Source organism: Pundamilia nyererei, unplaced genomic scaffold (assembly GCF_000239375.1).
Source record: "Pundamilia nyererei isolate P.nyererei 1_Seehausen unplaced genomic scaffold, PunNye1.0 scaffold00064, whole genome shotgun sequence".
Taxonomy (NCBI): Eukaryota; Metazoa; Chordata; class Actinopteri; order Cichliformes; family Cichlidae; genus Pundamilia; species Pundamilia nyererei.
In genome coordinates, this window is record NW_005187465.1 from 531,553 (window position 1) to 544,729 (window position 13,177).

Here is a 13,177-nt window from a genome sequence, read left to right on the forward strand (position 1 = left end):
GTCTTTGTATGGTGGCAACGGCAGTCCCGAAAAGGCCAGCGAGGTCGATGCTTTCATCCAGAATGTCACATTTTTCTCTGTCCAAAAGCCCCGACAAGTTCAGCCATCTTGCCCTCTCCTGCAGGATGATGATGCTGAGAGCTCTGCCCGCCGCTTGTACTGCTGCTCTAGTGAGGTGGAGACACTGGTCCGTAACGATGCCCAGCTCTTCCCACAGCTCGCTAGCATCGGGCTTCGCAACAGCCTGGTCCTGGAGCTCCGTCGAGTAGGCTAGCAGGAGCGATGAGGCGTTCAATGCCCTCACAGTGGTGGCAACTGATTTATACGCTTTGTCAGCCAGGGAGGACTGCAGGCGTTTGGCCTTGAAGGGCAGGGACGGACCAGATGACATGGAAAGTTTCTGGTTTGGGTGGAGATGAGAAGTCACTAGATTCTCCACTGTGAGGATTTGGTAGATGCCCTTCTCCTTCATTCCAGCGCAGTCATATGCCGCCGCTCCCTGCACGGGGTTGGGTGACGAAAATGGCTTTGCCCAGCAGCGTGTGACCTCGTCCACGCATTCGGGGAAAAGCGGCAGTACCTGCTTAGTAGTGCGCTTTGCTCTGGGGAGCCCTTTACCCTCGTATCGTGAGGTGGAGGTCTCCGTTGTCACGTTGGGCCATGGGACTGCCAGCTTTTCAGCTGCCCGTTTTGCAACATCAAATAGCTCCATGACGCGGGACTGTGAGCCGGGGTTATCACAATCGATCCCTTGAGTCGCAGAATTCCGACCAGAGGGGGCAAAGAAAACGTCGTCATCCTCACCCGAGACGAGATGTTCCAACGGTCCCTCAGAGGATTTGCTGAGTAGCTCGTCATTAGCCTCAAGGGAATCAGACAACATAGCTTCGCAGCTGACCTCGGCATCGTCCACCAGCGGGAGGATGATATCCATCTCGTCGCCCCAGCTGGCGCCTGCTGTGGCTGACTCAGTGTGCTCCATCAGTGCGCCAATTGGAGACAGCATTGGGTCCTTCTTCGACAGGCTAGCCTGGCAGGCTAGAATTGACGAAGGCTTTTCAGAGTAAAGCGAGCACAGTGTTCACATGAACCCGGTGTGGAAATAGCTGCTTGGGCGTGTTGCAGCCCGGGGCACATCACAGAAGCGTCATGTGTATCTGAGCCTGAGATTTTGCAACCGCAGGGGAAAATTCTGAAGAAGCGAGAAGAGGAAATTGAATGACGGGTGACGCTGTGTCACACCCTTTTACCCGGTCTTTAAGTCTGACGTCATTAGCCGTGCCTGGGCCCAAACTCCGCTGCAGGTCCCTAAGTCAAATGATCACTCCAGCATTACTGAGAGTTGAAAAACTGTCTAAATTCATTCATCTGTAATAAAATGATTAGTATGGATACTCTACCAGGTGTAACAATTAAGTTTAACATCCAGTCATCCATGAAAACAGAATTTATTAAATTTAACGGAGTTAGAGGTTAGCAGGAAGTTAGCTCACTAGTTTCCATCTAAATATAACATACCATGTTCTGACTGAGGGATTTCTGAAACAAATTAAGATGTACAGCTCTGCTATCACTTACAACATAAATGAAGACAGGAAAGTAAACAGCAGTGATGTTTGTAGGGTTACCAAAGTTTGGCTAGCTGGTATATAATGATGTGCTGCGTGATCGCTAGCGACACAGCTATGTTAGCATAATATAAACAGTGAAGCTGGAGGATGTTATTGTTACTCATTAACAGACAGGGCAGCATAGCTGGTGACTTTTTTCCATTCGATAAAAGTTAACATGAGGGTTCCTGAAGGTTAGGGGCAAATGCAGTTGCATAGCAGGATCCTGTAAACGGACCAAACTTCAGTCAGGAGAAAAACTGAGATAATCCATCCACAATACAAGGTTAGTCATTAAAATACTACTGCATGGGCTGAGCTGTAGTTACATGTAAAGTTTTAAAAACTGAGCTTTAAAATGATTAGTGGTAATAAAAACCGAGAGAGGCCAACAGTGATCACTGACTGTTTTTAGGGGCTTGTTGAGATTAAATAGAACAAGATACAAAGCATTAAAACATGTTAAAAATACCGCAGCCTTATTAAACGCAGAGTAGTTTGGGCCTGGACGCAGGGTTCATCACGTCATCACTTAAAAGACTGGATAGGGAGGAGGGTGGCCCCTCCCAGACGCAAGCGTCACGACTGCCAGCCAATGCTGGCTGGAGTAATGACATAGAGGCTTCTGAGGGCAACGCTGAGAGAGCGTCGCCCATAGTGAGACACCGAAACGAATGTTTGAAGGAGAACAACCTGATTTTCATAGAATTTCATAGAATTTTCATAGAATTTTCATTGAAGCCAATGGCTACCTGAGAAGAACTGATTTAAAATCAAACGTCATGCTTCGGAAAATGGCCATCAAATAGTTTGGCATCACTTTCTTCTACCTTTGTTGTCTCACCCTTTTCTCTTCTTCTGTACTCTGCTTTTGTCAAAACTCTAGTGAAGCACCTTGTCAGTAGAGTCCTGTTTGCGCGTGCTCTCACGGCCTCTCAGGCTCTTGGCGCTGATACCAGATTCTGACGTCTCCATGATGAGCTGGGTAGCTAGAAACTGTTGGATCTGCTCCAGGACGTCACGCTGCATCTCCAGAGCCATGTGGTACACGTCGTGGTCCAGGCTGTTGTACATGACTGCGTTCTGAAACATCAGCATGATGTCCCTCTGGAACTCGGCGGTGGTCCGTATCAGACCGTTCTCGATGTTCTTCTTTATGGTTGCCAGGTCCATGGGCCTGGAGAACAAGAAGCGAAGACAGTTCTGTCTGAGATGTCTTTCCTCTAAAGCTCCAGTAAAGTGATACAAAAATATTCTTTGCTTACCTGTGCACAATACTGTGGTATCCAGGTGCAATCTCTTCTGTTACTGGCTGAAGGAAGACATTTGCATACCTACAACAGGTTTACACGACGCGTTACAGAAAGATATATCGGAGACTGTGCATTTAGTGTTAAAGATATGAATCAGATTCTGACCTGTGATTGGCTGCTGCTCGCCACACAAGCATAATGGCTTTCTTCCAGATTTTGTGAGCCTGTAGAGCTTCCAGATCCTCACTGCACACAGAACTGCATGTTGAAGGTCAAAAAAGGAAGTTGTATGAATGCAGAAACTAATCTGCTGCAAACTCAGTATTCTTACATCATCAGCACCATCTAGAGCAGGCGTCTCAAACTCGTCACCCCTATTTGCAGCCTGTATATTGACTGATGTGTACACTTATGTCTGCATTTTTATTTTGTTAAATACAAACAAAGTTATAGCAGAAGTGTTGCCACGTGTCTGGTCAGAAAGAGAGTACCAATTTGTTTAATTGGTAGTTCAATGAAAGGCTTCAGTGAGAAAAAAAATCATTTGCATTTGCAGTTTTTTCTTGTTATACAATATTTGACATTTTAAAAAACAAACAAAACACCACATTTTCAGAAATATTTGTGGGTGTTTTCTTGTTTGTTTGTTTTGTACTCCTTGAACACTAAAGTGGTCCTCCAATGAGATGATAGTGCCAGCAGTGGCCCACAGCTCATTTAAGTTTGAGACCCCTGATCTAGAGTATAAATGCATTTCACTTACAACTGCGAAGAAGCTGGGCTGCTGGGGATGGAGTCTGCAGTTGTGTGGAGCTGCAGTGAAGAGGAAGCCGTATGGAGGCTGTATCCATCCTCACTCTCACTGGCTGCCGGTTCTAGCTCAGTTTCGCCGTCTGGCTCTGATAGGAATTCTTCCACCCCATCTCCCACTTCTTCTCCACACACCTCTGGCCCATTAACTTTGTTTTGCAGGTTAGTCCCCGAGGCCTTCTCTCCTCCCCCAATAGTTATTGCGTCCTCCCTCTTCGTCTCCTGCAAAAATGTATAAAAGCACAGACAGATTCAGACAAAACTGAAAGTGCCGGGTTACTGTGGAGCACACTGCAAATTTTAGTACAGCAATTACAAGCATCATGCTCGCTTTGTCCTCATACAGTGCTATACCTTTGGATGCCTTCCTGTCAGTGGGTTATCTTCTAATACCGAGTCTGTCAAGATAGTAGAAATGAATAATAAGGTTTGCAAAATGCATAGTCTGACGCAAACTGCATGTTACGTGGCAAGGCAGTACAAATGCTTAAGCATGGATGTTCGTACCTCCGTGGATTTTTTCAGGGATTTGATGTGCCCACTTCTCACGTTCACATTTTCTGGATGACATTTGGGTTTTTGAGTGAACCGCCTCTCCGGTCTCTCTCACTGCTGCAGCCTGTGGAGGCGTTCCACTGCGGTAGTGCTCCAAAATCTTTGAGTCGCATCCAGATGAGGAAGAGGGAGGAATGCTCCTCAGTCCCACAGGAAATCCTGCAAGATGGTTATCTTGACTGTTGCAAAAAGAAGAGAGTGAACCTTCCGTCCTCTCCTCCAAGCTACAGTGAAGAGATGAAGACTGTACAGCCCCAGTGGGCACTGTGGGATTGTGTGGCTCATGAGGCTGGAAAGGCCCAGAATCCCAGGCAGCAGACAGAGCGTGGCCATTTTCTTCACAAAGGGACAGAGCAGCCTCAACTGCAGCTGCATCCAAAGCATCAGCAGCTTCATCAGCCTACAAAAAGAAGCATACAACGAATGCTCATATTGTAAAAAATAAATAAATAAATAAAAATCCAAACAGGTCTCATAAATTATTTAATGTAACCTAAACAGTAAGGTTTGTTGACTTTTAGAACCTTCTCTTCAATGATGGCGATGATGTCCCCCACTGTCTTCAGGTCCAGCTCATGACACAGTGACACAGTCACATCGTCCTCACTGAGCTCTGACACCTTATCTTCTACCATAGAGGAGACAGGCTGGCATCCAGGGGCCACAGATGGCACCATCACATTTACCTCTGCATGAATGCAACAACTGATTTACTATCTGTTTAATATTTCGACACCATGAATCTAAATTCTTATTTGGTATAGCATTATTACATCTTTGCTAGTTTAGAGCAGGTGGCCAAGAACAGATCTGATCAACAGGTCACAATTAAATCCTCTGTATACAATGCAAAGTTTGTGATATTAAGAATGTGAGGGTGTTGGATCAGAAAGTGGACAGACCTGCACTTGCTGAGATGTTTGATTGAGCAGGAACAGGAGTGGTGGCAGAGAGAGGAACACTGGAGGCAGAATCTACACTGACCATAAAACCTAATGGAGGGGAAAACTGGGCGGGGCCTGCTTCCAGGAGACGGGACAACATCGGGGCACCTGTCATGCAAGTATTCACGCATGCATTAACACATGAAGTGCAGAGCTCTGACAAAGCACCTCAGGCTATCAGATGGTCAGAGTATTAGCAAACATTTGCAGCAATGGCATCACCAGATAGCACCCATGCATTCAGAGTTCAAGAGTAAAACTAACAATTATAAAACATGTTCAATGAGCTAAAGATAAGAAGACCTATGGGACACTTTTTCCTGTGTCAAAGGGGGTTCTACTGAATGCTTTTTTTACTGGTATGGTAATCTGTTGCTTTGTGAAACATTTCTGTTTATCGAAATCCAAAAAGTAAGATTTGCTTTTGTAACAAGACATTTTAACAGAGATCAACAGTGATCAAACACAGCATCTGTACCTGCTGCCTGAGAGAGAGGCTGACAAGGTGGAGCCAGCTGCAAGTCATGTGCTCCTGACACATTACCTGTGGACACGTCACCATCTCCAATCTGAGATAAAGATGCATACACAAATCAAACACGTCTAAAACATGAAGCAGTGCTCTTTAATAATAAATCTGTTACTCATTAACAGGCAGGGCAGCATAGCTGGTGTTTTTTTTATCCTATCAGTGGTGTCTGATCAATACTGGATTTTAAGGCCAGTGCCAATAAAGAGAGAAGGCAAAATGGTTTCTTCTTCAAGTCCAGGATATGTGAAGTGAATTTTATATATACAGTAATTTTAAACAACGGGCCGCGAGAGTTGAGGCTCAGGTGTAAAATGTATAGTTTTCAGGGTTTTTAATCGGTTTTCAGCGTTATTTTGTTATCTTTTTTATCGTTTACTCGGTTTTTCTTGGTCTTTTCACATGTGTTATGAATAAATTTTCTTTTTGTCGGTACCGGTACTAGTTTTATTTTGTTGTATTTATCCGCGACACCTTAAAGGCCGGTCCATGAAAATATTGTCGGGGATAAACCGGTCCGTGGCGCAAAAAAGGTTGGAGACCGCTGCTCTAAAGCACAGGAATTCTTTACGTGATCATATAAAGGTAGACTGCCCTGCAGTGTTGTACAAGTTAATTACTGGCATATACATTAAAGCCCTTCAACAAACCAATCTGGAATTTGTGGCCAATATACTGCCTTTCTTCAGTAACTCTGACAGGAGGGGAGATGGTGGTGGCGTGGCTTTCTGACACAGTAACTTCTTTTGGGTGGGGTCCTCTAGCAGGGACCCGTGGCTGTCATCATTACCAGAAGGCTCAGCAAATGTCATTAGCCTGGCTGTTCCAGAAGCCTAGAGACAGACAGAGGGAAACATGACATTTTATTAGGATTTACAGATGCAGTTGTTATCAGTTCTCTAATATGTTTTCTTTTTTGTCTCTGAAGGGAACGGTCAAAAGTATTAGACTCATTCCCAAAATAAAAACAGTCATTTTCTATGCCTTACATCCCATATAGCACTCCTGGTAAGTTACACCTAAAATTATTTTTTTTAGGTACTATGAGCCCGAATTTACCAAATCTAAATTAGTGGCACACAAGAAACACATTACATTACATCTACTAGGTATATACTGGACATATAATGAAGGACATTATATCTGCTGAGTGTTGTGGTGAAATAGATAGTTTAAATTTGTGACTATTTAGCGATTTTTCTTAATAGCACACTTTGTCACACTTTGTTTAAAAGGGATTTTAAAATTCTAGTATGATGATAAAATAGATGGAATGTTTTGTAAATTAGCCAATTAAGTCACAATGACAAATCAAATGTCAATTAGGTGGTTAATGAGGAGAAATCGGTCCGTGGGGGAAAAAGACGCATTTAGCAAGTTTGCAAAGTGTTAACTGGCAGGAGCTAACCTGGTGCTACAGTCGTGATTACTCTAGAAGACCTGGATGCTAAAACTACATCTACATTGGAAATGATTTGCTCCTCTTGCATCATTTTGAAGCTGACAGCTGGACGCCTGCAGACATTCCTAGATCCGGCTGCCTAGGTAACCCTCTAATCTACAGATATCGACAGGATTATTAGCCCACCAATGAAAATATATTAGTATTAGTAAATAAGTATTTCCCAATTGCTGTTACACCTGGAAAAGAGTTTTTAGGACTTTTTAAGAATAAAACACCCACGTTTTATTACATTACTTTACTTTAACACAGAAACAAAATGATTTCATAAAAACAGAAACTACCAGGGTTAAAATTATTAGCTCCCCTGATGCTAACGGTCAATTGTGTATCCTTTTTGCTAGATAACAGCCTGCAGTCAACTGTTGTAGTTTTCAGCTAGTCTCGCATGCGTCTCCTGAGCAATCTCAGCTCAATTTTCTTTGGTGAATCTCTCAAGATCCTTCAGATTTGATGCTCTCCAGGCATGGACCTTGGTCTTCAGTTCACCCCACAGATTTCCAATAGGATTCAAGACAGGGCTTCGACATGCCAGTTGTTCAGCATGTTCGCTTTGGTCTTCTGGAGGTAGTTCTTCAGAAGAATTGTTTTAGGTTGTGTTGGAAAGCAAAGCAACGATCCAGACTCGGTTTTGTTGCTGGAGGTTTTCTTTCATAATCTTCACATATCCTTCTTCCTTCATGATTCCTTCCACCTTGACAAGATTTTCAGCTCCAGATGCACTGAAGTCTCCTCACAGATGGTGTTCTTTGGCTTGTATGCTTCTCCCTTCTTTTTTCAAACATAAGCAACATCTCTGTGGCCAAAGAGCTCTACTTTCATCTCATCTGACCAAAGAAACGGGTTCTCCAGGTTGCCCTTAGCATACTTCAGTCTGGCCTGAAGGTGTCTCTTTTGCAGAAGTTTTCTTAGTCTGCAGCCTCACAGTCCATTCCTATGCAGCGTTCTGGTGGTCGTCTTCTTTGAGACTACAATTTCCAACTTCCAAACTTTTTGCAGTTGTTCTAAGGTCTTTAGACACGTCACTGACTAATTTTCTTTCCCTAGTCTTTGAAATCTTTCGCTTCTACCTCTGCTAGGCTTGTTCGGTACTGTGTTGCTCTATTTGAATTTCTTGATGATCCCTCTCATTTCAGTTCTCGACACTTGGAAAGGCTGTGATAACTTTGTATATACATCTGCTTTGAAAGCAACAACAATTCTTTTTCCCAAGTCTAAACTGTTTTGGGTTTTTTTTGGCATGATGTTCTCTCCAGTAACAGCTCAAACCCTTGCTGAAGTTTTTATAGTGTGTGTTAATTAGAAGATAACGCTCAGTTTTAACTTCATTTTACAAACCTTTAGCACAAATCTGAAGCACATCAAAGTCTGTTACGCATCAGTGGTTTGCACTATGGCTCAATATGAAAGTTTAATAATCCTGAATCTGATAACTGTTGTGTTTTCTGAAATAATTTTGTTATTGTTTCTATATCATTGCTTCTATCTAACATTCACACACATTTATACTCCGATGGATGCACTGGAGAGCAACCTGGATCGACCTGAAAATTTTGACTAAAACTTGAAATTTCATTAATGCTGCTATCACAGCTAATTACTGAAGCTTGAAAGAGCTTTTGTAATTTGCATTCTAACTAGCCATGTATTCATTTTGGCTACGCTGTTGGTGCCTGGACTGCAGCTTTGGAACGATTGATTGAGCAGCCGCGCTAGCACTAACAGACAAGGTGCAATGCTAAGCTGATGGCCTCTGACATTTCCTGTTAAGGAAAAAGGTACTTGAATGTGGATTACATTCCTTCTATTAAGCATATTTGACACTTCCTGTCTGTGTCTGCCAAAGGGTCTGTTACTGCTGCAATGTTCAGGATGTTATAAACTAATTAAGGATAACACAAAGACACCTAAACAGCCTGTCACTCAAGCCTATTGAATCTGAGCTCTCTGGAAGCAAACGACTTCAATCAATGGTATTAGAGATTAAGACAGAGCTTCAGTATTTAGCCATGTGTTCATTTTGGTATTTTTGTTAGTGCCCGGTTTTAAGATTTATTTTAGTCTGATGAAAGCTGCAATTTTTACAGACTTTATATGTGGAGAGTGAATTGAAAATAAAATAGAATACTAAAGTTTATTTGTAGTCTACAACCCAATCATGATCAAGTGATAATGCCAGGGGTAAAAATAATTTACCAATTATGTTTTTTCTTATTCCCCCTAAAAGAACATGACAGAAACAGAAAATATTTATAGAATCATTACACCATTATTAAATACTAATAAACACTTTTACATGTCTGAAAACGAGGCAGGATAAGTGAAATGTCAGGCATTGTCATAAGTAACTCTGAGTCTTCAGAGACTTACATTCTTTGTAGATGTAAGATCCAGTGTCAAGCACTCGAGTTGGTCACCTGGGGAGAACTCCTGGCTTGGGGAGCTACAGCCTGAGGGCGAATGCATGGTGACACTGGGTATCCGCTTGGGTGTGTTCTTTGCCACCTGTCTGGCTGAAAGAGGGACGGGCAGCATAGAGAGCCTTTTCTTGTGAGTCATACAAAAGCAAAGCTTTTCTTTTCAAAACAATGCTCTCTACACGGGCTGTCCAATTGGCTCAACCTGAGTATGAAAAATGCTGACATCTCTTTTGACAGGTGATCACCTTGAAATAAAGGATATTTTCTTTGTTTATTCCCATGTTTTCTAGTGCCAACAGCAGTTTAAAGTTTCTGGTCAAACAGTTCCTGCAGAGTGCAGCACTTCTAAAATACCCAATCAAGTCTTGATGAGCTTTCTGTACGACCATTCTTAACCCAGTTTAATTGTCAGACACATCTCAGTTTTTCATATCTTCCTTAAAAGAATCCAGACTTTCTTCTCATTTATAAAAGTTTTCTCGAGCAATATCATCAGTTTAATAAATTTCAAAGTTTTTCTTTGGACATCACCTACTTTTTCTCTCATTTTCAGTACCTGACCAATTTTAGACAACTTTTACTTTGTTTGTTTGTTGACCCACTTAAAACTGACCAATAAATCATGAAAGCCAAATTATCCCCATTTCTTTAGTTTAAAAAACTCCAAATAAAATATACTTTTTTGTCATTTGCCTTTATTTGATAGTGGAGACAGACAGGGCCACAGGTTGGATTCGAAACATAGCCACTGCCTGCTGGCCGGCCGCCTGCTCACCCACGGAGCTAAGCTGGCAACCAGATAATAGTTTGAGGCACAGGCATAAAATTGTACTTTTGAACTAACCAGGGGAGCTGTTATGAAGAATAAAGGTGGTATTTCCAAGTATTGACTTTCAAGCTTGTTAGAAGTGCACAAACCGTATTTTTCCCATGTCTCTGCTGCATGTTTCAATAAATCACTTCACCTTTTTCCCATTTTCTTAGCAAAACATATAGAAATGAGGGTTGGCTCATGACTTTTGCACAGAAGTATATGTAACTTGTATCACAATGTCTGTTATATGAAGAATCTCTTCTGGTAACAGTGGCACTAAGCACAAATATATCTAAGAAGTTACTTTTCATGTATATTACTAGCAGGCTGACTTAGCTACACAAAGTTATCTCAGTTTAATAATCATAATCTCATTGTTTTTTTATTTTCATTATTTATGGATGACCTGTGTAATTACTGAAATATAATTCTTTATGGATGTGTTCCTCAAAAAAGACCCCTGAAATTGAAAGAAATACCTTGATAAGCAGCATCTGTGTTTTTTCTTTTCATCTCTGCTTCTTCCTCCTCCAGTTTCTTCTTCCTAACAGATGCACAACAAAAGATAATTTCCTTTGTTGTTACAAAGAGAGTCCAATGAGTCCAATGTTTAAGGTTTGCAGGAGAAAAAGACGTGCATGACTGTACAAACAGGGTTGATAGATTTGTTGCTTCTTACAGCAGAATTTCCTCCCATAGCTCTTTCAGTTTGGAATCCAGATGTCCTGCTTGAATCAGTTCAGCCTCCCTCTTCAGCTTCCTATGAAAACAGCAGTATGTCAGCTCATCTCACTGACGCAGTTTGAGGTGTGTGTCTTTTTTAGATGAATAATGTGTTCATGCTGGTTACCTGTGCTTCTCCTGCGTTTCTTTTATCAGCTTCTTTAGTTCCTCGATCCTCTCAGCCGTCAGTCTGCGAACTATCACATCCTCCACTGTCTCCACCACCTCACCTTTCTCGCCGCGCTTCCGCCTGAAGGTAACAAAGGCATCAGCTCGTAACGCTGCATATCCTCTAGATGCATTCATCAAACGGGGTAAAGCTACACAAGCATGTTTGAAGTTGAAGTCACTTATGTGCTCACTTTGGGGCCTCTGTCGCTTCCAGGAGCTCTGAGTATTTGGAGGCACAGTGCTGTGAAGATCCAAAAGAGTATCAAGAACAACTTCACTCAAATAGAGTGCGTGAAACCTACTGCAGAGATCATGGATTAAGTTTTTAATGTTGTGAAAGCAGCCCTGCGATAGTCTGACAACCTGTACAGGGTGTTCTCTGCTTTTCACCCTGTGATAAGGTGCTCTGGTCATACCTTTTGAGAGAACCAGTCAGGTGGTCGCCCAGGTTCTGCAAATGGTTTTATGGCACGACTGACCGATACCCTGATGAAAAAAGCATAAGACATCCCAAGATAAATACAGTTCTAAAGATTATTAGACTTAAACAATGTTCTATTTATGCAATGGTTTATTATCTTTATATTTCAGCAACAAAATTATATTAAATCTATTTTTTTTCATTTATAATTACTCTTTTATTTGTTACTTCATGCAAACCTGGTACTAAATTAAAGCCAGCCAGCACCGGGCTGCATCATGTATGCCAGTGTAACAGATAAAGAATGACATGACTAACCATGGTTAAGTCATCCTATTTGTATGTCACTGTGTACTGTAACAGGAAAGCAGACCAGCAACCCTTTTAAATACTCAGGCACAGGAATACTAACAGAACCACCCTAAGTGACAACATCTTATCTTAAAACCTAATCATAAGCGAACGTTAGTTACATGTGTAACTAACAACATCTAATGTGCCAGATTATGACTCACACTATTGAGCACATAATACAGAATCGTTGAAACCAGCTGAAAGAGGCATGCATTACCAGTTCTGGTCCCCACTCTTCATGACAGATGTGGCCAAACACAGCTTCTCCCTCACTGACCATGGTTCTGTTGGTCCAATGACAAGCAGCTTGTGTTCTGCAGACGTGGACGAAACATAACATATACTTTATGCAGTATATTTTTAATACAGACTGTGTTCTGCTGGACGTCTCCGGCCTGGATCTTTTTTCTTCTTCTTTTTTTTTTTACCATTATGATCGAGCTAACCACCAGTACCGGCACTTTAAGCATGCAACTGCACACACAAAGAGAGTGTCTTTGATATAACTGATAGCAAACGGCAGCCACCACCAGTGTAAATAGAGCCGTCAACTCGTGATGACAACCAATAATCCGTGCAGGCTGCCACGCAGGGAGCGAAGAGAAGTTAGAAGCGATAAGATCCAAGTACGACACACACAAACACACACACGCTAACGGGTAGCATGTCATGACATTTGCTATTTTCTAACGTTACTCACTTCCAGCCCCGTTTGCCATCTTCCTGTCATCCCAACATCCCGTACATCTTGGTAGATAGAAACCCGGCGATTAACAACGCTGGCGATATGCGAAGGCGATACTCATAGGCTAACATCAATGGATGTTAGGCTGGATGTGGAGGCTCTCAAGATTTTTCTCACTAGCTAGCACGCTGAATCACCGCTGCTGCCCGTTAGTCTCAGTCTGGTATGCCAAAGCTTTTGGTAATTTAAGGATTAACCAGCTTGCTAGAATGCAAAGACTGCGTCTGTAAAAGAGTCAAAAAACGGTCTAATTACGTTAGAAAGAGTTTATGCTACCAAGCGACAGGCAGCCAGACGAAGAAAATTTTTTAGCTTACTGTAGCCATAAACCTTATTTCTCATTCTAGCTAGCAGCGAAGTGTTCGT

General features: G+C 42.2%; 1 protein-coding gene across 2 annotated transcripts in view; it reads right to left on the reverse strand.

Moving 5' to 3' along the window:
• brd8a (bromodomain containing 8a) overlaps positions 1 to 13,177 on the reverse strand; it is a 19,892-nt gene extending 6,715 nt beyond the window's left edge. Inside the window, exons 1-18 of one of the 2 annotated variants that reach the window (XR_001290403.1) lie at positions 12,767 to 13,177; positions 12,284 to 12,380; positions 11,708 to 11,777; positions 11,483 to 11,532; positions 11,248 to 11,370; positions 11,077 to 11,157; positions 10,877 to 10,941; positions 9,534 to 9,676; positions 6,352 to 6,534; positions 5,651 to 5,741; positions 5,131 to 5,280; positions 4,753 to 4,916; positions 4,181 to 4,628; positions 4,028 to 4,071; positions 3,627 to 3,895; positions 3,029 to 3,121; positions 2,876 to 2,944; positions 2,455 to 2,787 (exon numbers count right to left, since the gene is read on the reverse strand). Coding sequence is in view for 1 of the 2 variants with exons in the window: in XM_005735403.1 (XP_005735460.1) it covers positions 2,505 to 2,787; positions 2,876 to 2,944; positions 3,029 to 3,121; positions 3,627 to 3,895; positions 4,028 to 4,071; positions 4,181 to 4,628; positions 4,753 to 4,916; positions 5,131 to 5,280; positions 5,651 to 5,741; positions 6,352 to 6,534; positions 9,534 to 9,676; positions 10,877 to 10,941; positions 11,077 to 11,157; positions 11,248 to 11,370; positions 11,483 to 11,532; positions 11,708 to 11,777; positions 12,284 to 12,380; positions 12,767 to 12,785 (2,442 nt within the window). In the remaining variant the exon portion in view is untranslated. The remainder of the gene's footprint in view (positions 1 to 2,454; positions 2,788 to 2,875; positions 2,945 to 3,028; positions 3,122 to 3,626; positions 3,896 to 4,027; positions 4,072 to 4,180; positions 4,629 to 4,752; positions 4,917 to 5,130; positions 5,281 to 5,650; positions 5,742 to 6,351; positions 6,535 to 9,533; positions 9,677 to 10,876; positions 10,942 to 11,076; positions 11,158 to 11,247; positions 11,371 to 11,482; positions 11,533 to 11,707; positions 11,778 to 12,283; positions 12,381 to 12,766) is intronic. The other variant, XM_005735403.1, reaches the window with a different exon arrangement.